The sequence below is a fragment of the Staurois parvus genome, unplaced genomic scaffold, assembly GCF_062004578.1.
Source record: "Staurois parvus isolate SC_StPar_1 unplaced genomic scaffold, SC_StPar_1.0 ptg000019l, whole genome shotgun sequence".
Taxonomy (NCBI): Eukaryota; Metazoa; Chordata; class Amphibia; order Anura; family Ranidae; genus Staurois; species Staurois parvus.
The window spans coordinates 18356819-18379156 of NW_028317815.1; the positions used below are offsets into that span (position 1 = coordinate 18356819).

General features: G+C 42.3%; 1 protein-coding gene across 1 annotated transcript in view; it reads left to right on the plus strand.

The window, feature by feature from the left end:
* ATXN7L1 (ataxin 7 like 1) overlaps window positions 1-22338 on the plus strand; it is a 169308-nt gene that overhangs the window by 138042 nt on the left and 8928 nt on the right. Inside the window, exons 9-11 of the mRNA XM_089685307.1 lie at window positions 3236-3357; window positions 15477-16407; window positions 20770-20844. Of these exons, the coding sequence (XP_089541433.1) occupies window positions 3236-3357; window positions 15477-16407; window positions 20770-20844 (1128 nt within the window). The remainder of the gene's footprint in view (window positions 1-3235; window positions 3358-15476; window positions 16408-20769; window positions 20845-22338) is intronic.

Genomic DNA, 22338 nt, shown 5'->3' on the forward strand with positions numbered 1-22338 from the left:
GACAGAAGCAGGTTTAACAACTGGCTTCTGTTGAATAGTGAGGGCTACACATGGATCAAAATTTGGATGGTTCCGCTGAACTGGCCAAATTTCGATCCACATGTATGGCCAGCTTAACACGATCCCTTTTATTAATAATTTTGTTATTCTGGAATATATCTGCTGGTAATTCTGAAACACCTTGCTTGCTGATTTTCACATACAAAAGGCCTAATGTGAAAAAAAAATAGTAGTAAGAAGTTTCTCACTTCCACCAGTCTGAAATCCAAACCTGACATGGAAGTAATGAATGTGATCTGTAATGCAAAAAGCAGGGAAGAGAGCAAGTTACACCTCCTACTGTCATTCGAATGATGACTTATGGAGAAGTGTGCACCTGTGAATGCAGCATATTACTCAGAACTCAAATTAGGATAGTGAGTGAACATTCTGTCTTAAGACACTATTGCAGAATTTGCCGGACAGGATTAGTGGCCCATAACAAAAGCTCAGTAAGAGGGTAATTAAAGCTTGTAAACCCAGTATACCTTCACCAAAGTTAGGTGCTGTCTTCGTAACCCATAAAGCCTATCTCAAAAACGAATCCCCATAGAAGGGTAAAGTGGTTACTTTTGAAGACAAAATGTAAGGACTGGTATAGCATATTATTAGTTTGAGTATAAATCCTTAATCAAAAATAAGTGTAAGTGCCAATCATTGGCTAGCTTAAAACATATATAGACATACATATAATGCAGGCAAACAGACAAGACAAAACATAAACAGATAATCAAAACGATTGCGTCCGGACGCCTAAATATAACCATACAAAGGGATATGTCGTGGCTGATGCCACATGTAACTGTAAATAAAAAGGTAAATAATTCCAATTGTATGGGTATCTGGGGTATATGATAGCCTCTGTTCCACGTCCGTAGCACGTGTAGCATGTCCCGCAGTCCTTCGATGTGTTAGGAGGCCACCACTATCCAACATGGAGTATCCCCTTAGTAAGCACGGAGTCACATGACGTATGATGTCAACGCTTTTTGCTAGGAAGTAGCATAGCTTCATCTGGACGTCAGACAGCATTGGTGATCACTTAAACGTCCATAGTCATCACTTTAACTTTGCCCTGCTTTCTCTTCTTAAAGGGACAAAGTCAAGTGTTTACCTTTGCTACAGTAACTGATATTGCTTAAATATTTGTTTTTTCAAATTATAAAAGGTAATATACTTATCATGTATAGTGATTATAAATAGAACAAGTTGATGGCTTCTGTAACACAGAAGAATCCAATTACTATAAAGTGACATGGAACTAGATAACTACAAATCACTAAAAAAAAAACTTCTTCAATTCAATTTATTCTCAGAGATCTTAATAATGATCAACAAAAAGCCTCCTTTTACCCACAAAGGGTCACTTCATATGCTGTAACTAAAGAATAATAATATATATTCAATGATGAAAAATCATTAAAAACTTGGTACAGTTAAATCGAATTAAGCCTCCAAGAAAACTTGGAGGTTCATTTCTACATTTAACTTTAGTGGGAATAAGGTCTGTAATTTGTATATCCAGTTTTTTTCCTTTTTTAGTAATATACGATCAAAATCTCCACGTCTTGCTGGTAATTATAAGGTTCTATAAGTCTTAGTCGATAATGTTCCTTCTTTCACGCAAATGCTCTGATCCAAAAATTAAATTTGAATTTGATCAAATGTATAGGTTAGATCAATATGCCTTTCATTTTCATTCAAATATGACATAGTCTTTTAGTTCTGATATGTCTCCCTTCCAAATCATTAACACATCATCGATGTATCTTAGCCACGTTTTTACGTGGCTCCGGTATATCAGGTATGTGTACACCTCTTCTTCCTCCCATTGACTTAAGTGGAGGCAGGCATAAGCCGATGCCCAGGATTGCCCCATAGAGGTACCTCTTATCTGTTGATAATGTTTATTAAGGAAGGAGAAGAAGTTATTTTTCAATGTAAATGTTAATAATTCAACTATAAATTCATTTGTGGTCCACATTCAGGGTAATCAAGGGTCAAGAATGTCTCTACTGCTCTCAAATCCCAGTAGTGGGGAATTGAAGTATATAGAGATTCAACGTCCACCCCCACTAGCCAACAGTCCTCCTGTATTTTAAGTTAATCTATTTTAGCTAATACGTCACAGGTATCTTGGACATATGATTTAAGTTTGTTTACCATGTCCTTAAGCATAGAGTCCAAGTAACCACCTATTCTTTCCATTGGGCCCTTCACCGCGGAGACAAAAATTCTTCCGGGTGGGTTTTGAAGATTTTTAGGAATTTTGGGGATTATATAGAAGGTGGGTACATTGAACTCATTGATTTGGAGGTATTCAAACTCACGTTTGGTTAAAAGTCCTTCTTCCTTTGCCAATTCAAGTTTTTTATTTAGTGTCTGAATTAGACCTGGAAATGGATTATGATCTAAAAGTAAATATGTAGTCTAGTCATTTAGTTGATGTTTGACCTCTTTCTCATAATAAGTTTTGTCCATTAGGACTATATTACCTCCTTTATTTTTTTTTTCACATGTGATATGTAAATATTTTTGTATAAGGTGTAATTGATTAGACTGTTATTTGGAATTGCAAATGAAAAAATTTGATTTTATTCTTATAAACATTTTGCTAATATGATGCATGGTACAAACTTCTATTGTGTACTCTTTGTATAACCGGTATGCATACCTATTCATATGCTGAATTTTTTGAAGCATAGTTCCTGTTTAATGGCTCAATATACAAATATAGCGCATTCTGAGAAAATGGCGGCAATATAGCTCCAAAGTGTATCAACGCTTAAATTAAGCAGATCCAGAACAGAAATATAGATCTTGTGAACCTGAAGTTACCCTTTCAGGAACAGATTTATTTATGTAATAAAAAAAGATTCTAACGCTTTGTCTGACAATTTCAAAGTTTGGCTGATGGATTATGCAAAAATAGTGTAGCATGAAGTTTTTTTTTTTTTTTTTTAAACTATTAAATCAAATTTGCCTTTGAACAAGATGGATTGTTAATTTTGATTCACTCATCCAGTTATGTGGTCCATGTCCATAGTATAATAATATTGTCTAAAACTTACCTTAAAAATGTTTAGCAGTAGTTGGACATAGTTAACTTGTTATATAATGGATTTTATTTAACAACATTATCTTGTAGATGACACATCAGGCATAACAATTCTTCGTGTTGCAATTTTGTTTGTAGTTCTGCTCATTTGGGAGCCGCTTAATGGGACGAGGGTACTATGTGTTTGATAGAAGGTGGGATCGATTTCGGTTTGCGTTAAATTCCATGGTGGAAAAACACTTGAATTCACAGATGTGGAAGTAAGTATGCAGATTATTTATTTTTGCTATTTCTTTACTTGCCTAGCAGAAATGTACATCCAAAGACACTTAGATTCTATCATATATATCAATTCTAATTAAAAGAAGCAGAATGGTGTATGAATGTGAGATTGTCGCTATAAGAAAACCAAAGGCTGCCAATAGGTATAAAGTGCAGGCACCCAAGATAGTGCAGTACTTCCTGCTTTACTTGGTTACCAGGTTGTTCTGGTGAGCTATTCCCTGACTGGTTGGGTACTATTGAAGTTTACATGCTACCTATTATTTTAACACTGATGGGCTGGCTTACTGGCCAATAAGAATGTGCAGGAGATAGGGAGAGGTGGGCAAGCACAAAAGTGTCAGCACTGTCAAGAAGTGCTGAAATTTCAGGGTAAAGTGGCAGTCTCTTACTAACCGCACTACTGACCCACTTAAACTGACCTTCCGTGCACTTCCCTATCACTTTATTTCTCTAGGACAGTGGTTCTCAACCTTTCTAACGCCGCGACCCCTTAATACAGTTCCTCATGTTGCGGTGACCCCCAACCATAAAATTATTTTCCTTGCTACTTCATAACTGTAATTTTGCAGTAGGAGGAATAGTGCCACGTCATTGGTGTCAGTGGGAGGAATAGTGCCCCGTCATTGGTATCAGTGGGAGGAATAGTGCCCCGTCATTGGTGTCAGTGGGAGGAATAGTGCCCCGTCATTGGTGTCAGTGGGAGGAATAGTGCCCCGTCATTGGTATCAGTGGGAGGAATAGTGCCCCGTCATTGGTGTCAGTGGGAGGAATAGTGCCCCGTCATTGGTGTCAGTGGGAGGAATAGTGCCACGTCATTGGTGTCAGTGGGAGGAATAGTGCCCCGTCATTGGTATCAGTGGGAGGAATAGTGCCCCGTCATTGGTGTCAGTGGGAGGAATAGTGCCCCGTCATTGGTGTCAGTGGGAGGAATAGTGCCCCGTCATTGGTATCAGTGGGAGGAATAGTGCCCCGTCATTGGTGTCAGTGGGAGGAATAGTGCCCCGTCATTGGTGTCAGTGGGAGGAATAGTGCCTCGTTATTGGTGTCAGTGGGAGGAATAGTGCCCCATCATTGGTATCAGTGGGAGGAATAGTGCCCCATCATTGGTGTCAGTGTGAGGAATAGTGTCCCATCATTGGTGTCAGTGGGAGGAATAGTGTCCCATCATTGGTATCAGTGGGAGGAATAGTGTCCCATCATTGGTATCAGTGGGAGGAATAGTGCCCCATCATTGGTGTCAGTGGGAGGAATAGTGCCCCATGATTGGTATCAGTGGGGGGGAATAGTGTCCCATCATTGGTATCAGTGTGACGAATAGTGCCCCATCATTGGTGTCAGTGGGAGGAATAGTGCCCCATCATTGGTATCAGTGGGAGGAATAGTGCCCCATCATTGGTATCAGTGGGGGGGGAATAGTGTCCCATCATTGGTATCAGTGGGAGGAATAGTGCCCCATCATTGGTATAAGTGGGAGGAGGAATAGAGCCCCATCCTTGATGTCAGTGGGGGGAGGAATACTGCCCCATCCTTGGTGTCAGTGGGGGGAGGAATAGTGCCCCATCCTTGGTGTCAGTGGGGGGAGGAATAGTGCCCCATCCTTGGTGTCAGTGGGGGGAGGAATAGTGCCCCATCCTTGGTGTCAGTGGGGGGAGGAATAGTGCCCCATCCTTGGTGTCAGTGGGGGGAGGAATACTGCCCCAGCCTTGGTGTCAGTGGGGGGAGGAATTGTGCCCCATCCTTGGTGTCAGTGGGGGGAGGAATTGTGCCCCATCGTTGGTGTCAGTGGGGGGAGGAATCGTGCCCCATCGTTGGTGTCATTTGGGGGAGGAATCGTGCCTCATCGTTGGTGTCAGTGGGGGGAATAGTGTCCCATCGTTGGTGTCAGTGGGAGGAATAGTGTCCCATCGTTGGTGTCAGTGGGAGGAATAGTGCCCCATCATTGGTGTCAGTGGGAGGAATAGTGTCCCATCGTTGGTGTCAGTGGGAGGAATAGTGTCCCATCGTTGGTGTCAGTGGGAGGAATAGTGCCCCATCATTGGTATTAGTGACACCAATGATGGGGCACTATTCCCACTGACACCAATGATACTTACCTTGCAGACCCCTGCTCCAGCCTGGGCTCGCTCGTTCCCTCCCTCTCCCATGGTACCAACACTTACCTGTCAGATGTCTTCCTTCTCCGGCCGCTCTCCTCCTCTTCACTCGCTCGATCTTCGCGGTGCCGCTCAGCTCCTCCTCTCCAAGCTCCACCTCTTTGCCGGTGATTGGCCGCCTGTGTGCCTCTCCTGAGCTACAGTGCCGGCGGCCAATCACAGGCGATGATTGATCTCGAGGTGTGTCCAGATGACAGGGGCGGCATGTCATCCCGCCCACACCTGGAGACGGCGGCGGCGGCGAGGAGCGGTGTCTCGGTTCCTAAGACCATCGGAAATATGTGTTTTCCGATGGTCTTAGGCGAACCCTGTGGAAGCGTCGTTCGACCCCCAAAGGGGTCGCGACCCCCAGGTTGAGAACCGCTGCTCTAGGAGACAAACCCTGTGTGAGCTACATGTTAATGACACTATCTCCATCAGTTGACAATATTTGGTCCGGGCAATAGTGTGCTCAGGTGTGAGCATTGCATTGTGGGAGTAGGTCACATGTCTTCCATACAAGGAAGCACTGGGTATGTTACTACTGTATCCTGCAGTGACATAGGAGCTGGTGGTAAAAAGAAAAAAAAAGTGTGTCAAATTAAAGGATCCCCTGGGCACTGTTTCTCTACAGGGGAGTGAGTACTGGCAGTATAAGCAGATAAACAGGTAAGTATAGTAGTTCATCTTTACATACAGATCTTTTTTTTTCTATTCTACATTTTTTAGCAGTGTCACTTTAACCAGTTCCCGCCTGGCCAATAGCAAAATGATGGCTGGGCGGGACTTTCGTCGATCAGGGTGGGCATCATATAACAACCTCCTGGATCGCCACCTCGTGCCCGTGGGTCCACACTCCAGTAAGATCTGTCCATCGGACACATTTGATGACCGATCTGTATTACAATTGTGTTGCTAGCTGTGATTGGTCACAGCGATCACATGGTACAGGGCTAGTCACAGCCCATCTGTGTCATCTGATTAGCTGTGGCCAATCACAACAAAAAACACTGAACAAATCTATTTCATTCAGTTAAATGCTTGAGTAGTACAATGATATTATGGTATCATTATATTATTATGGTCACAGTGTTTTATAAAAAAAAAAATATATATATATATTTATATATATATATATAGATTTTTTTTTTCCCATTCTGTCACAAGTCACACAGATATATGATAACACGGTACTGCACTGGTGACAAAAAATTAAAACTTCAAAAAACTCGCCATGCCTTTTACTAAATACCACAGACTGTCTACTTTCCAAAAAGGGGTCATTTGCAAGATGTCTGTACTGTCCTGACATTTTTGGGCCTCAGGAAATGTGATAGGCTGTCAGAGCAGCAGGATTGATCGATTTTCTGATATATACCATAGTTTGTGGACTATACAGACGTAATAATATACACTAATTTGCGTTATTTTCACCAAAGAAGTGTAGCAGTATACATTTTGGCCTATATTTATGAAGAACAATTATTTGCAAAATTTTATAACATAAACAAAGAAAAACTTGTTCTTTTTTTTTTTTTAATTTTCAGTCTTTTTTTATTGATTTAACAAAAAAATAAAAAACCCAGTAGTGATTAAATACCACCAAAATGCTCTAGTTGTGTGAATAAAATGATGAAAATTTAGTTTGGGTACAGTGTTGCATGAATTTTCATTCAAACAGTGAGAGTGCTGAAAGCTGAAAATTGGCCTGGGTAGGAAGGGGGTAAAATTGCCCTGTATTGAAGTGGCTAAGGAAATAATTCTTTTCAAAATCCTTTTTTTGTTTTGAAGTGTTATTAAATCCAAAACCAAAAATATTGCAGCTTACTAATCATGAGATGTGATGGCTGCATTAGTTTTCTTTATTTTTTATTAGGCTTTTTTCCTTTTTTTTTACCTGGTCAGTAACATACCTCCTGTATTATAGTGCCTACACACTTGATGAAGGAGCAACACAGACACCTTTTGTGCAGCAGCATTGCCAGTCTGGGGGAATGGTAGTGTTAGATGTAGTCGCAGATTTGGTTACACTAGCAAATTGAAGCCATACACCAGCTTTTTAAAGTGGACCTATACTGCATTCACAAACCAAAAAACCTTTTTAAATCATTTTTAACATTCACCGCAAACTCCTCCATCCATGCATGGCGCTCCATGCTGTATTTTGTTGAGAAATCACTTTGAAAAACACACACACAAATAATTTCTGGCCATGGCGGTCTTGGGTAAGGGCAGATGATTCATGTAGCATTTACCGTATTTTTCGCTCCATAAGACGCACCTGACCATAAGACGCACCTAGGTTTTAGAGGCGAAAAACAAGAAAAAAATATTCTGAACCAATGGACTGCAGACACAGTACAGGGGATGACCAGAGACTGCGGACACAGTACAGGAGATGACCAGAGACTGCGGACACAGTACAGGGGATGGCCAGAGACTGCGGACACAGTACAGGAGATGGCCAGAGACTGCGGACACAGTACAGGAGATGGCCAGAGACTGCGGACACAGTACAGGAGATGACCAGAGACTGCAGACAGTACAGGGATGACCAGAGACTGCGGACACAGTACAGGAGATGGCCAGAGATTGCGGACATAGTACAGATGACCAGAGTCTGCGGACAGTACAGGAGATGACCAGAGACTGCGGACACAGTGCAGGGAATGACCAGAGACTGCGGACAGTGCAGGGAATGACCAGAGACTGCAGACAGTGCAGGGAATGACCAGAGACTGCAGACAGTGCAGGGAATGACCAGAGACTGCGGACAGTGCAGGGAATTACCAGAGACTGCGGACAGTGCAGGGGATGACCAGAGACTGCGGACAGTGCAGGGAATGACCAGAGACTGCAGACAGTGCAGGGAATGACCAGAGACTGCAGACAGTGCAGGGGATGACCAGAGACTGCAGACAGTGCAGGGGATGACCAGAGACTGCAGACAGTGCAGGGGATGACCAGAGACCGCTGACAGTTCAGGGGATGACCAGAGACTGCTGACAGTTCAGGGGATGACCAGAGACTGCTGACAGTGCAGGGGATGACCAGAGACTGCTGACAGTGCAGGGGATGACCAGAGACTGCGGACAGTGCAGGGGATGACCAGAGACTGCTGACAGTGCAGGGGATGACCAGAGACTGCTGACAGTGCAGGGGATGACCAGAGACTGCTGACAGTGCAGGGGATGACCAGAGACTGCAGACAGTGCAGGGGATGACCAGAGACTGCAGACAGTGCAGGGGATGACCAGAGACTGCAGACAGTGCAGGGGATGACCAGAGACTGCTGACAGTGCAGGGGATGACCAGAGACTGCTGGCAGTGCAGGGGATGACCAGAGAATGCAGACAGTGCAGGGGCTGACCAGAGACTGCTGACAGTGCAGGGAATGACCAGAGACTGCAGACAGTGCAGGGAATGACCAGAGACTGCTGACCTTTGGGGAGGGAGGGGGAGTGGGTACCTGAATTTGACAGGTACCCGCTCCCACTTCTGCGGAGTTGTCCTTCCCTCTTCTTCCCGGGCCGGCTTCTGTGACAGCCGGGTGCCCACTGCGCATGCGCGAGAAGCGCTGCGCTTTGTGAATGGCCCGGCGCCTTCTGGGACCTGTCATGTGTCCCAGAAGACACTCATCCACAAAGCGCAGCACATGCGCAGTGGGCACCCAGCTGTCACAGAAGCCAGCGCGGGAAGACTGCAGCGCCAGGTAAGGCCCTGCAGGAGAGAACAGCTGAGCGGCCGGCCCGGTATTCTGACATGGTGGCGGCAGAAATACCGGACCGGCCGCTTTATATTCGCTCCATAAGACGCACTGACATTTTCCCCCCTTTTTTAGGGGGAAAAAAGTGCATCTTATGGAGCGAAAAATACGGTACTTAATGAAATCCATTTCCCTTAGCTCAGACTTGCAGGCAGAAAAGTGTGCTTAGCTGAGATAGCCCCTCTTCCCCTCCTGAGGACTCCTGGGATGTATGGCATCATATACATAGGCCTGGAAACCAGGAAGTAACTGAAGAAAGGTGAAAAAAAAAGTTTAAAACAAGTAAATACAATATACCTTCCTCTCTATTTACTAATGCTAGCAGCATAAGGTTTAAAAATAGTTAATAATTGGACACAGAGGGATTTTGTCAGCAGGTTTTAGCCGCACTAACACAGTCCCATTAGAAGTCACTGATCGGTGCCATTACAAGTATAAAAATAAATAAAAATTCCAGTATATATATATATATATATATATATATATATATATATATATATACACTATAGTTTGTAGACGCTACAACTTTCATACAAACCAATCAATATACATTTATAGGGATTTTTTTGTACAAAAGACATTGAGCAGAATACCTTTTGGCCTAAATTTATGAAGAAATTAGACTTTTTAATTTTTTTTATTTGGATTAGTTTTATAGCAGAAAGTAAACCGATATTGTATTTTTTTTCTATTATCATGTTTTTCGTTTCTATAATAAAAAATTAAAAACCCAGTGGTGATCAAATACCACCAAAAGAAAGCTCTATTTGTGAGAAAAAAATTATATAAGTTTAATTTGGGTACAGCATTGAATAACTGCGCAATTACCAGTTAAAGTAGCACAGTGCAAAATAGCAAAAATGGTCTGGTCATGAAGGTGGTAAAACCTTCCAGAGCTCAAGAAGCTACAGCAACAGTTTTGTTGTTTTTGAGATAAAGGTTTCACATAAATGGACAACTGGTGGTAGTAGGGGATTCTATAATCAAAAGGACCGATAGAATAATTTATCACCAGGATCACCTCACCCGAATGATTTTCTGGTGCCAGGGTTCGGCATGTGGTGGACCGGGTTGATAAATTACTGGGAGGGGCTGGGCATGGCCCAGCTGTCTTGGTCCATGTTGGAACCAATGCATGGAAGGTGGAGGCTCCTTAAGAATCAATTTAACCACTTGCCTACCAGGCACTTATACCCCCTTCCTTACCAGGCCAATTTTCAGCTTTCAGCGCTACCGCACTTTGATTGACAATTGCGCGGTCATGCAACATTGTACCCATATGAAATTTTGATCATTTTTTTCTCACAAATAGAGCTTTCTTTTGGTGGTATTTAATCGCCACTGGGCGCTTTACTTTTTGCGCTATAAATTAAAAAAAGTGCAAAAAATTTGAAAAAAAAAAGTTTATTTGTTTCTTTTATAAAATTTTTCAAACAGGTATTTTTTCTCCTTCACTGATTTGCGTTGATGAGGCGGCACTGATGGGCACTGATAGGCGGCACTGATGGGCACTGATAGGCAGCACTAAAGGGCACTGATAGGCAGTACTAATGAGGTGGCACGGATAGGTGGCACTGATAGACAGCACTAATTAGGGGTCACGGATAGGCGGCACTGATATGCAGCACTGATAGGCGGCACTGATAGGTGACACTGATGATGGGTACTGATAGACGGCACTGACTGGCATCACTTCTGGGCACTGACTGGCGGCACTGACTGGCACAACCCCTGGGCACTGGTGGGTGGCACTGGTGGGCAGCACTGGTGGGTGGGCACAGGTGGGTGGCACTGGTGGGCACAGGTGGGTGGCACTGGTGGGCACAGGTGGGTGGGCACAGGTGGGTGGCACTGCTGGGCACATGTAGGTGGCACTTCTGGGCACAGGTAGGTGGCACTGCAGAGTGGCACAGGTGGGTGCACTGCTGGGCACAGGTGGGGGCACTGCTGGGCACACTGCTGGGAACGGGTGGGCGGGGCTAGTGGGCACACTGCTGGGCGGAACTTGCGGGTGTCACTGCTGGGCACCGATCATCAGGGCACTGATCATCAGTGCCCTGATGATCGGTGCCGATCCCCGCTCTGACAACTGCCGGTTCTCGGCAGTACTTTCCTCACGATCTGACAGCGTGAGGAAAGTGCAGCCGAGAACCGGCACTTGCATTTCCCTGTGATCAGCGTGTCATTGGACACCGCTGATCACGTGGTAAAAGGCCGGTGGGATCGGCCTTTCACCACATCACGTGATCAGCTGTGTCCGTAGGACACAGCGATCACGGAGATCGCCGGGTGCGCGCCCCCTGCGGCGCGCAGGAGAGCGCGTTCTGGGAGGACGTCATATGACGTCCACTCAGAACTGGCCGGCCGCGGTGAAGCCGTCATTCGGCTATGCGCGGTCGGCAAGAGGTTAAAGAACTAGGCTGCAAGTTGAAGGGAAAGACCTCCATGGTGATATTCTCTGAAATATTACCTGTGCCATGCGCAACTCAGAAAAGACAGAGGGAGATTAGAGAACTCAATGCATGGCTAAAGACCTGGTGTAAGAGGGAAGGATTTGGGTTTCCTGAGCACTGGGTCAACTTTTCATTGGGGTGCAGCCTATATGCTAGAGATGGTTTGCACCTAAATGGAAGGGGGTCTGCTATGCTGGGGGAGAGGTTTATGGGAAGGCTGGAGGAGTATTTAAACTAGGATCGAGGGGGGAGGGAGAATTAGATTGTAATGATGTAGTTAGATCAGACAGGGGTCAGTACTTATTGGTGGGTGGAATGGGGAAAGATGGGAGGAGGGCTATGGCAGATAAGAAGGTTCCCATGTTACAAACAACCAGTGGAATTGATACCATTTGTATGAAAATAAAAATTTGCAAAATACGTGTGAACAAGGTGTCAATGAATTAAAGTGCTTGTTCACCAATGCCAGAAGTCTGCCAGGCAAAACAGGTGAGTTGGAAGTTTTGGTGCATGAAGAGAACTATGATTTAATTGGTATTGCTGAATCTTGGCTTCATTCTTCACATGACTGGTCCATTAATATTCCTGGCTATGTTCTCTTTCAGAGAGACAGGGTAAATAGGAAAGGTGGTGGTGTCTGTCTCTATGTGAGAAGTGATCTCAGAGCGAGTGTGATAGAGGACCTAGTTGATGGAGAGTGTGATTAGGCTGAAGCATTATGGGTGAAACTGCACATGGGGGTGCGTACTACAAAGGTAATCACTGGAGTTTGTTATAGGCCTCCCATTGTTAATGAGGAGGTGGAGACTCAGCTCCTTGCACATATCGATAGGGCTGCAAGGGCTGGAACAGTGATAATAATGGGGGATTTTAACTACCCAAAAATTGACTGGGAATAATGGTACTGCAGGAACGCTTAAAGGGCAAACTTTTTGAAACCTACTACAGGACAATTTTATGGTACAGTTCATAGAGGCCCCAACTAGGAATGATGCTGTGCTGGAGCTGGTAATCTCAAACCATGCAGAGCTTATTACGAATGTCCATATAAAAGTACATCTGAAGAGCAGTGATCATAACATGATTTCATTTATTGTTAGCTGTAAACAGCGAGCACATACAAGTAAAATAGAAACGCTCAATTTTAAGAACGCTAATTTTTCAAGGTTGAGAGCTGCTCTCCAAGACTTAGACTGGGAGGGAATATTGTCGTCAATGAACACAACACATAATGGGAGTTCTTTAAAAAGACTCATCATCATCATTTAAACATTACAAGGAATATAACAGAATATGCAAAAAGGAAATAAAGGCCGTAAAAATTTAAACCGATTGACAGATTGCATAAAATAGCAGGACCAACCACCAAAAATTCTTCAAATATATTAATAGTAAAAAGGTTCGGTCCGAGCATGTAGGCCCTTTACAAAATATCCTAGAGTGGGTGACTGAGGACAAAGAGAAGGCAAATTTATTAACTACCTTCTTCAGCTCTGTGTATACAAAGGAGCACGGGGGAGCTCCTGTCCATAATGGGCATGGTATTGACACAGCCCCAGATGATCCACATTGGCTCACAGTTGATATGATCCAAAAATATTTAAAAAGGGGTTAAAATCTTTACCAAGTAATTATAGACCTGTTAGTTTCACTTCTGTAGTTGGTAAGATACTGGAGAGTTTAATAAAAGACCACATAGATGAGTTCTTGCTGGAAAGAAAATATTTTAAGCAACAGATAGCATGGATTCTTGAAAGACAGAAGTTGTCAAGCAAATCTGATTTCTTTTTATGAGGAGGTGAGCAAAACCTTGGACAGAGGGGTGGAAGTGGACATGGTATACCTGGATTTTGCAAAAGCGTTTGACAGAGTTCCCCACACACGGCTCGTGTAAGGTAAAGTCTACAGGCTTGGAAAAATCCGTATGTAAATGGATAGAAAACTGGCTAAAGAACCGTATTCAGAGAGTAGTGGTTAATGATTCATACTCTGAATGGTCTAGGGTTGTTAGTGGTGTACCCCAAGGTTCAGTGTTGGGACCCTTACTTTTTAATATATTTATAAATAATATAGGGTCTGGAATTAAAAATCCCATTTCAGTCTTTGCAGATGACACCAAGCTGTACAGTGGAATAACGTCCTCACAGGATGTCTCCAACTTACAAGCAGACCTCAGTGCTCTGTTTAATTGGGCAACTATGTGGCAAATGAGGTTTAATGTTGATAAATGTAAGGTTATGCACTTGGGGGCTAAGACTATGCATGCATCATACACACTAGGGGGGTACAACTGGGGGAATCAATGGTGGAGAAGGATCTGGGAGTTCTGGTAGATCACAAGCTTTATAGTGGCATGCAATGCCAAGCTGCGGTTTCTAAAGCGAGCAAAATCCTCTCTTGTATTAAAAGAGGTATAGACTCCAGAGAGAGAGGTTTCATAGTATCCCTGTACAAATCATTAGTAACACCTCATCTGGAATATGCAGTTCAGTTTTGGGCACCAATTCACAAAAAGAACATTGGGGAACTAGAGAAAGTACAGAGAGGGGCAACCAAACTGATAAGAGGCTTGGAGGAGCTCAGCTATGAGGAAAGATTAGAGGAACTGAATTTATTCTCTCTTGAAAAGAGGAGACTATGGGGGATATGATCAACATGTATAAATACATCAGTGGTTTATATAGTGAACTCGGTGTAGAGCTATTCACCCTGAGGTCATTCTTTACATCTGGAGGAAAAGAAATTTAATCTCCAAACACGGAAAGGTTTCTTCACAGCGAAAGCTGTGAAAATGTAGAATAGACTCCCTCAAGAGTTGGTTCTTGCCAGCTCAGTGGATTGCTTTAAAAAAGGCCTGGATTCTTTCTTAGATACACAGAATATAACTGGATACTAACATTTATAGGTAAAGTTGATCCAGGGAATATCCAATTGCCTTTCGGGGGATCAGGAAGGAATGTTTTTCCCTGCAGGAGAAAATTGGATTATGCTTTGCTGGGTTGTTTTTTTTTGCCTTCCTCTGGATCAACTGGATCTGTGGGTGTAGGATTATAACTTTTTTTTTTTATTTTTGTAATGGTTGAACTGGATGGTCTTTTTTCAGCCAGACTAACTATGTAACTATGAATAAAAGCTGTCCATTGGATGCACCCCTGTCAGTGTTAAATTGTTTTCTCAACCCTATAACTGCAAAATCTGCAGGACAGTGTGTTCTGTTGAAAAACAACAGACTTAGGCTGGCCATACACTAAACAATTTTCTGTCCAATTTCTGCCCAATTTTCTTTAGATTTACCTTCAACTGTGTAGTGCAAGGGCCCGCCTAATTGGATATAGCTGAAAGTGTTGTTTAGGTTTGACCTCATATTATATGGTTTTTGGTAAATATAAAGCAATTTTCTAAAGAAAATTGTATAGTGTATGGCGAGCCTTACTGGGTACATCACCAGGTGAAAATATAAAAGAAAGAAAGGCAAAAAATAAAACTAATGCTGACACCACATTTAAGAGTTGGTAGTAATTGTTTGCTTTTGGGTTTAATACTACTTTGTTAGGGTAAATGTAAACTAGTTCAAATTAAGTTTGACACTAAACCATTATAGTATACATACAGTATAATTTACAATATGGAAATCTAGGGCAGTGCTTACAATGTGAACCTTGGTATCCAATGTTGATAATTTGTATATTAACAATGCATGAATTGTTAAGCTGTAAATCTTTTTCCTGTTTTTTTTTTCAAAGAAAAATTCCTCCAGCTGCGGATAGTCCAATGCCTTCTCCAGCAGCGCATATCGGCAGTCCTTTTCCTGCATCTGTTCTGCAGCCCTTCAGCAGCCCAAGTTCAGTGTACCTACCCTCCCCACCCACTAATTCCAGAACCACCTCCTCTTATATCTTGTCCAGTACATCCTTTGTTTCATCGTCTGACACAAACTCTGTTGCGTCACACACCACAGCATTCCCCCATGTCACGACAACGCTAAATATCATGGACTCCACTTTCAAAGCCCCTTCTGCCGTCTCCCCAGTGCCGACCACCAGCCCGTCACCATCACACAAACCGTCAAAATCTAAAGCAGGCAAATCGTCAAAAGCAAAAGACCTGTCTTCACGGAGTGATGAGCCTTCAAGTAACAAAAAGAAAAAGCCTCAGACGCCTTCTTCCACCTCTTCCTCATCATTACCTTTGCAGACGTCATCCTCATCTACGTTTTCAGGGTCCCACAAGAAAAACTGCGTATTGAACTCTAATGCGACAATAAACTCTTATCAGGCGACTTCTTCCTTTAATAGTGTGTCCGTGCACAATGCAAACAATGGAACAAGCCCAATTAGTGCCAAACTGGAATCACCAGGAAGGACTTCTTTGTCTGGTAGCTCAACAGACTCTATAAAACACATGAGTATGGTTGTTAGCAGTATTGACTCAAGCCTGTCAGTGTCTTCCCTTGTACATCATCCTGGGGAGCATACACTGGCAGTTCACAATGCAGTGTCCTCGCTGCCTCTTCCCTTTGACAAATCAGAGGGTAAAAAGCGTAAAAACTCAAGTGCAAGCAGTAAGGCCTGCAAAATCACTAAAATGCCTGGTATGAACAGTGTTCATAAAAAGAGCACCACCAACCTTATATCTCCTGTGCCAGATCCACCAAACAGCTCCATGTCAAGACAGGTAGGTTGATAGACATATTCAAGTCACACTGTAACTGTTACAGTTATGGGTGCTCCAGCAACCATATGGATGTTACTGTCTGACCACATTGAAGAATATATGACAATTTTCTTTTTAAGCAACAGTGTTTAAAAACAATGCTAAACTAATTGGAAATACAGTAGTAAATTAGTCATGATTTCATAATGATGTCCTTCTATTGCCTGGAACACATCAAATAATCACGTAAGGATTCTCTATATAAGAAGCTTTAAATAAGAAAGAAAAAGTCATCTGAAAAACAAAAGCTTAACTTTCACTAAATTACATTGCATTACATTGAATTTACTCTGGTTTACTCTTGATTTAAATAATATCTTTTACGTTGATTGAGGGACAGTTATTAAGGGGTCTTGCAAGGTTCTGATATGTTGCATCTTTATAATGATGCTCCTTTGGGAAAAATGTGTTCTGGTCATATATACTCTTAATTTGTTAGGATACCCATTTTATTTTACTATTGTACAAGGGAAATTGTTATCGAATGACTGGTTCATTGCCAGGTCAGTGTTCATTGCCTTTTTTTTCAATCGTGGCATCCTTTAAAAGTATTTTCAGTCTTGAGGCACCCCAGGCTAAGGCTAGGTTTACAATACAAAATTGCACGCTTTCCCAACATGCAGACAAACGTGCTGCTCTTTAGCAGATGCATGGGGGGTGCCATTAATTCTTAAGGCACCCACATACATTGGCAAATGCAGGAAATTTTCATGTGTGCCAAACTGCACAGTGCCGGTTCACTGTGGTGCCATTCTGTTTTTGCGAGAAGGGCAACCCACTGAAATAAATGGGCTGACCTACACTCAGCACACAGCAGTACAGATGTGAACCAAGTCTAAAGGTGCATTCACACGCGAGGTTGGGGGGTAGTAAAATCTTGTGGTTGAACTGCTTTTTTTTTACAACCCCCTAACTACTCCCCTTTTAGCCACAGAGACAGCGTCTGGGGTCATACACATGCTGTGGCCACAGTAGGAATTATACATCCCATCAAGGGCCATACTGCAACCACTCCTCAGCTGCATGCATTGCACATGGTTGCTGCATGGTGGTGCTGCATTTAGGGGGTTTAAACAGCTGGTGAAGAGGCAACATATGCCTTGAAAAGCAATCCAAGTTAGGAGACACACACAGATACACACACACTCATATATCTCTCCAAAACTGGTCTAGAGGCACTCACCGGTCTTGCAGAGGAGGATCAAAAACAGCAATGTTTTTATTGTCAACGGTCAACAGGTAATGAATACTCACAAGAGTTGTTGGTGGGCGGGACTCTGGGTTTATTAGTCTGTTCACTTCTGTGATGTAGTGTCTTGGGAAAGATGGATTGAGCTTCATCGAAACATCTTCCTCCTCTGCCTCTAAACCAGTTTTGGATTTTATACGGATTTCTTTGTGGGTGAGCACCTGGGCATTTATCTCAAACATATAGTGCTGTGGCTACCTTTGGAACTATCTATCTATCTATCTATCTATCTATCTATCTATCTATATATAGAGAGAGAGATAATCACACACACATACTACATATATACACAAATACATACAACCTTTTTAAAAACTGCAGTACTGTTTCTGCACCAGCACTGTTGGGTACTGGATCAGGACTCCCCATTCCATTGCTCTGCACTTATTGTCCTGATAAAGTTCCCACTGTGGAAATGTACAGTTCAGCGGAGCTCGATGGGAGTGGGAGCTTGATCTGGCAGCCTTTCTGGGGTGCTGCGGCACCCCTGGTAAACACAGATGGCCTCTCATGGTGCCAATGCACCTAGGCTGAGAAAATCTGGCTTAGATACATGTAAAAAATATATTTAATCTATGGAAAATTTTCATGTAACTGTTATTTACCGCTTCCCAAGTGCCCTATAACAGAAATACTGCTACAGGGTGGCACGGGTGCGCAAAATCATGTGTATATATGTGATTTTGCATTTCCGGGTAGGGGGTGCGCGCGCCCTACCCGCGTCACCATTCGTGGCCGTCAATCACCAGGTCCCGGCCAGTGATTACCCACCGGCGCCTGGTGATTACCGAGCATCTCTGACATGGAAGGAGAACTGTTTTGTTCTCCTTCCTGTCTGCTTAGGCACACTGCTTTGGATGGCTGTGCACAGCAAAGCCATCCAAAGCAGTGTGCTTACAGTGAAGCACACAGATACGGCCCCATAGTAAAACACACCCAGCACACAGTTAACCCTTTGATCGCCTCTCGTGTTAACCCCTTCCTGCTCAGTGCTTTAGTACAGTGTCCAGTGCTTTTTTTTTTTTTAGCAATGATCACTGTATTGGTGTCACTAGGGATGTCAGTAACACCAAGTCAGTTCCCTCCAGTGTCAGACTGTCCGCCGCAGTCCCACTATAAGTCGCTGATTGCCGCCATTACTTGTAAAAATAAAAAATGTAAACGCTATAACTTTCACGTAAACCAATTAATTTACACGTATTGGAATTTTTTTTTAGCAAAGACATGTAGCCAAATACATTTTGGCCTATATTTATGACTAAATTAGATGTTTAAAATTTTTTTTACTGGACATGTTTAATAGCAAAAAGTCAAAAATATTGTTTTTTTCTCAAAATTGTCGGTCTTTTTTTTTTTTTTTATAGCGCAAAAAATAAAAAACACAGCCGATCAAAAATCTCCGAAAGAAAGCTCAATTCGTGGGGAAAAAAAGGACGTAAATTTCATTTGGGTGCAGCGTTGCATGACCGTGCAATTGTCAGTTAAATAACGCAGCACCATAACGCAAAAAATGGCCTGGTCAGGAAGGGGGGTAAATCCTCAGGAGGGCAAGTGGTTAAATACAATTTTATTGTTTTGAATATTCTGCATAGGTGTTGTCTAATTTACAGTACATCTGTCCTGTTGATGTGACTAGATAAGATGAAATTTCAGGAACGTGTTAGATGTTGGAAGTGGATAAGTTTTGCTTGCTTTAGGCGGAGTGGGCATACTACAAAGTCTGAAGGTATTCATTGCCTGTTGTAACTATTGAAGTAGTTTTTCTGTCTATTAACAAGGCCTAAATAGATGTCATAGGAATAGGACTCTTTACTAGACTCTAGGTTTTCAAACAGATAATCAGAATATCTCCTGTGTGGTCAGTTGGAAAAGCCAGTTCCCAGCAGCAGAAAAACTACCAAATTTACTCCTCCTGCACACTGGACATTTTTACAGCTGCTGTTGTTGGCTTTTGACATTTGTTTCTATAGCCAGTAAACTCCCCAGCATGTTATCCTATGTGTCCATACACACAGACTGTAATCAACGTTTTTTGGCTGGTAAAAAAACCCCAGAACTAGTGGGCTACTAGAGGAGTGTTTTAGCTGTAAAAATGCTCTAACGCTGAAAAACGTGTTAATTTGCAGCAAACCGGTGTTTTTGGACTTTTTTTGAGCAAAAAAAAATATTTTTTGGTAAAAAAAAAAATACACTAAAAAAACACTAAAAAACGCCAATGCGAAAAAAGCGACTAAACGCTACTTTATGTGACTTTACACAGCTCATCGTTATTAAATGCCCAGTGTACATGGAACCTTAGGAGCTGATTATATTTCAGTCATATTTTCTAAGGCAGCCTTTTCAACCTTTTTACCCTGGAGGAACCCTTGAAAAAATGTTTAGGTCTGTAGGAAGTTGATAAATACGATTATCTTGCAGGTCATGGTACATTTACTTTAATCATTTTTGAAAGTTTTAAATAAAAGAGAAGGTGGTGTGAGTACTGTATGTATTTGCAAAACATTTTATTTTTAACACCCACTTGCTGTATATGACAATATTATTTTCAGAACTGATCTTGAAATACAATGAACAATAATAACAGAAACATTCTGATAGTGAAAATTGTGGTATCCCCTAACACTAGTGGTGGTATCTCCTAATAGTAGTGTCCATGTAGAAGAAGCCCCTGACTTTGATGATCATTGTAAGTGATGATCACTGTAGGTGGGAGATCAATCTGTTACTGCCCAAGAACTTCCTAACAACGTCTCGAGGAACCCTGGTTGAGAGAGACTTTTCTAAGGCAAATAATATTTTGGTGTACTTTTAAAACAAATGGAGAACAGCATGGTCTGATGCCCCTCCTTTACAGAATAGTCAGAATTCGTCTGCAACAAGAGCAGCAATGTTACTGAGAACCTTGTATATGAAATTACATCTACACAACTAAAATCTTTTGGAATGCTTATGTCTTTTTTTTTTTTCTTTTTTTTACAATAGTTAGGATGTTGCACTGTTTGGTTGCTAGAATTTTAGTCAGATGTTTTTCTGGAATATACTTTCTGCACTAAATTTCTTTATCTTTTTACCAGATGGGGAAAAGTAGCAGTGTAGCTTTGTCACAGTCTACTCCTTCAAGTACATCAAATACTGCACACAACAAACAAGTAAGTACCTGATTGGTCATTTGTATTTAAATACTTGGGGTACAAATTTTCCTATATTTTAACCAACTGTGGTCAGTTTGCGACTAAATAAAATTCATATAACAAGATCATATTTTCTAGATGCTATAATTTTTCAGTTACTAGTCTGTTTACATTGTGTTACACAGTACTTTCTGAAGTATTGTCTTAATGGATCCATCACACAAGTAGTTAAACATTACTAAAGAGATTATATAGATATTATGTATACATATTCAGAAAATGTTATTTCTGTCTGTAGTGAACAAGTGTTCAGAATTGTAAAAAATCTTTTTTAAGGCCCCTTTTACATGGGCTGGATCCGGTTTTGCTCAGGAGGGGATCTGTCTGCTGAATCCCTGCTGAGCTGAGCGAAGCAGCCAGATGACAGGTCCGTATGCTCTTTACATAAACAGAGCAGACACAGACACAGCCTGCTGTGCTGTATGGGCAGTTTATTTCAGGTACTTATATAGCGCCGTACATTTTACGCAGCGTTTTAAACATATATATATTGTACATTCACATCAGTCCCTAACCCTCAAGGGGCATACAATCTAAGGTCCCTAACTCACATTCATACATACGCATACTAGGGCCAATTTAGACAGGATCCAATTAACCTACCAGCATGTCTTTGGAGTGTGGGAGGAAACCGGAGTACCTGGAGGAAACCCATGCAGGCACAGGGAGAACATGCAAACTGCAGGCAGGTGGTGCCGTCGCTGGGATTCGAACCAACGACATTGTACTGCCAGGCGGAAGTGCTAACCATTTAGCCACTGTGCTGTCCATTTACACCCAACTCTCCTCTGATCTGATCTGGGCAGACAGAGGGAAACGGATCCCTTCCATTTATTTTTGCCAGATAGGATCGGAGGCAACCGGGTGTAAACGTACACAAGTCCATTTATATCCCATAGAGGAAAATGGAGGGTCTGATCGGGTCCACCTGAAAAACAGACAAGGGGACCCGATCAGACCGCCCGTGTGAAAGGTGCTTTATGGATTTTTTATGTACCTAGTGACAAGAAGGGACACAGTTTTGCCATATTTTCACGATGTCAAAGTTATTTGTGAGGATGGAAAGAATGTAAAAGTCTTTTTTATTAAAAATGAATCATTTGATTTTGATGTAGGTAACAGTGGGTTGAGTCGCCCCACAGCTTCCTGTATTTCTCAGTTTTTCTATTTCTCAATGTTTCATTGGATATGCCTTACCACCGCCATACTCTAGATGTTTAACCCACATTATGATTTAACTTAGCCACCAAACAAAACTGAAATAACTAGGCTTAAATAATCGGGTATTTTCCCCAAATGTTGCTCTGCCTGTAACTTATCATTTATTCATTACCTTAGTATAGAATTGAAGGTAGTGTAGTTTAAGTTTACAAATTTTCTGACTGACATATAAGACAAGGAATAATGTGCAAAGTGCATTAATGTAGAGCAATTCATTGGAATTCCTCTATG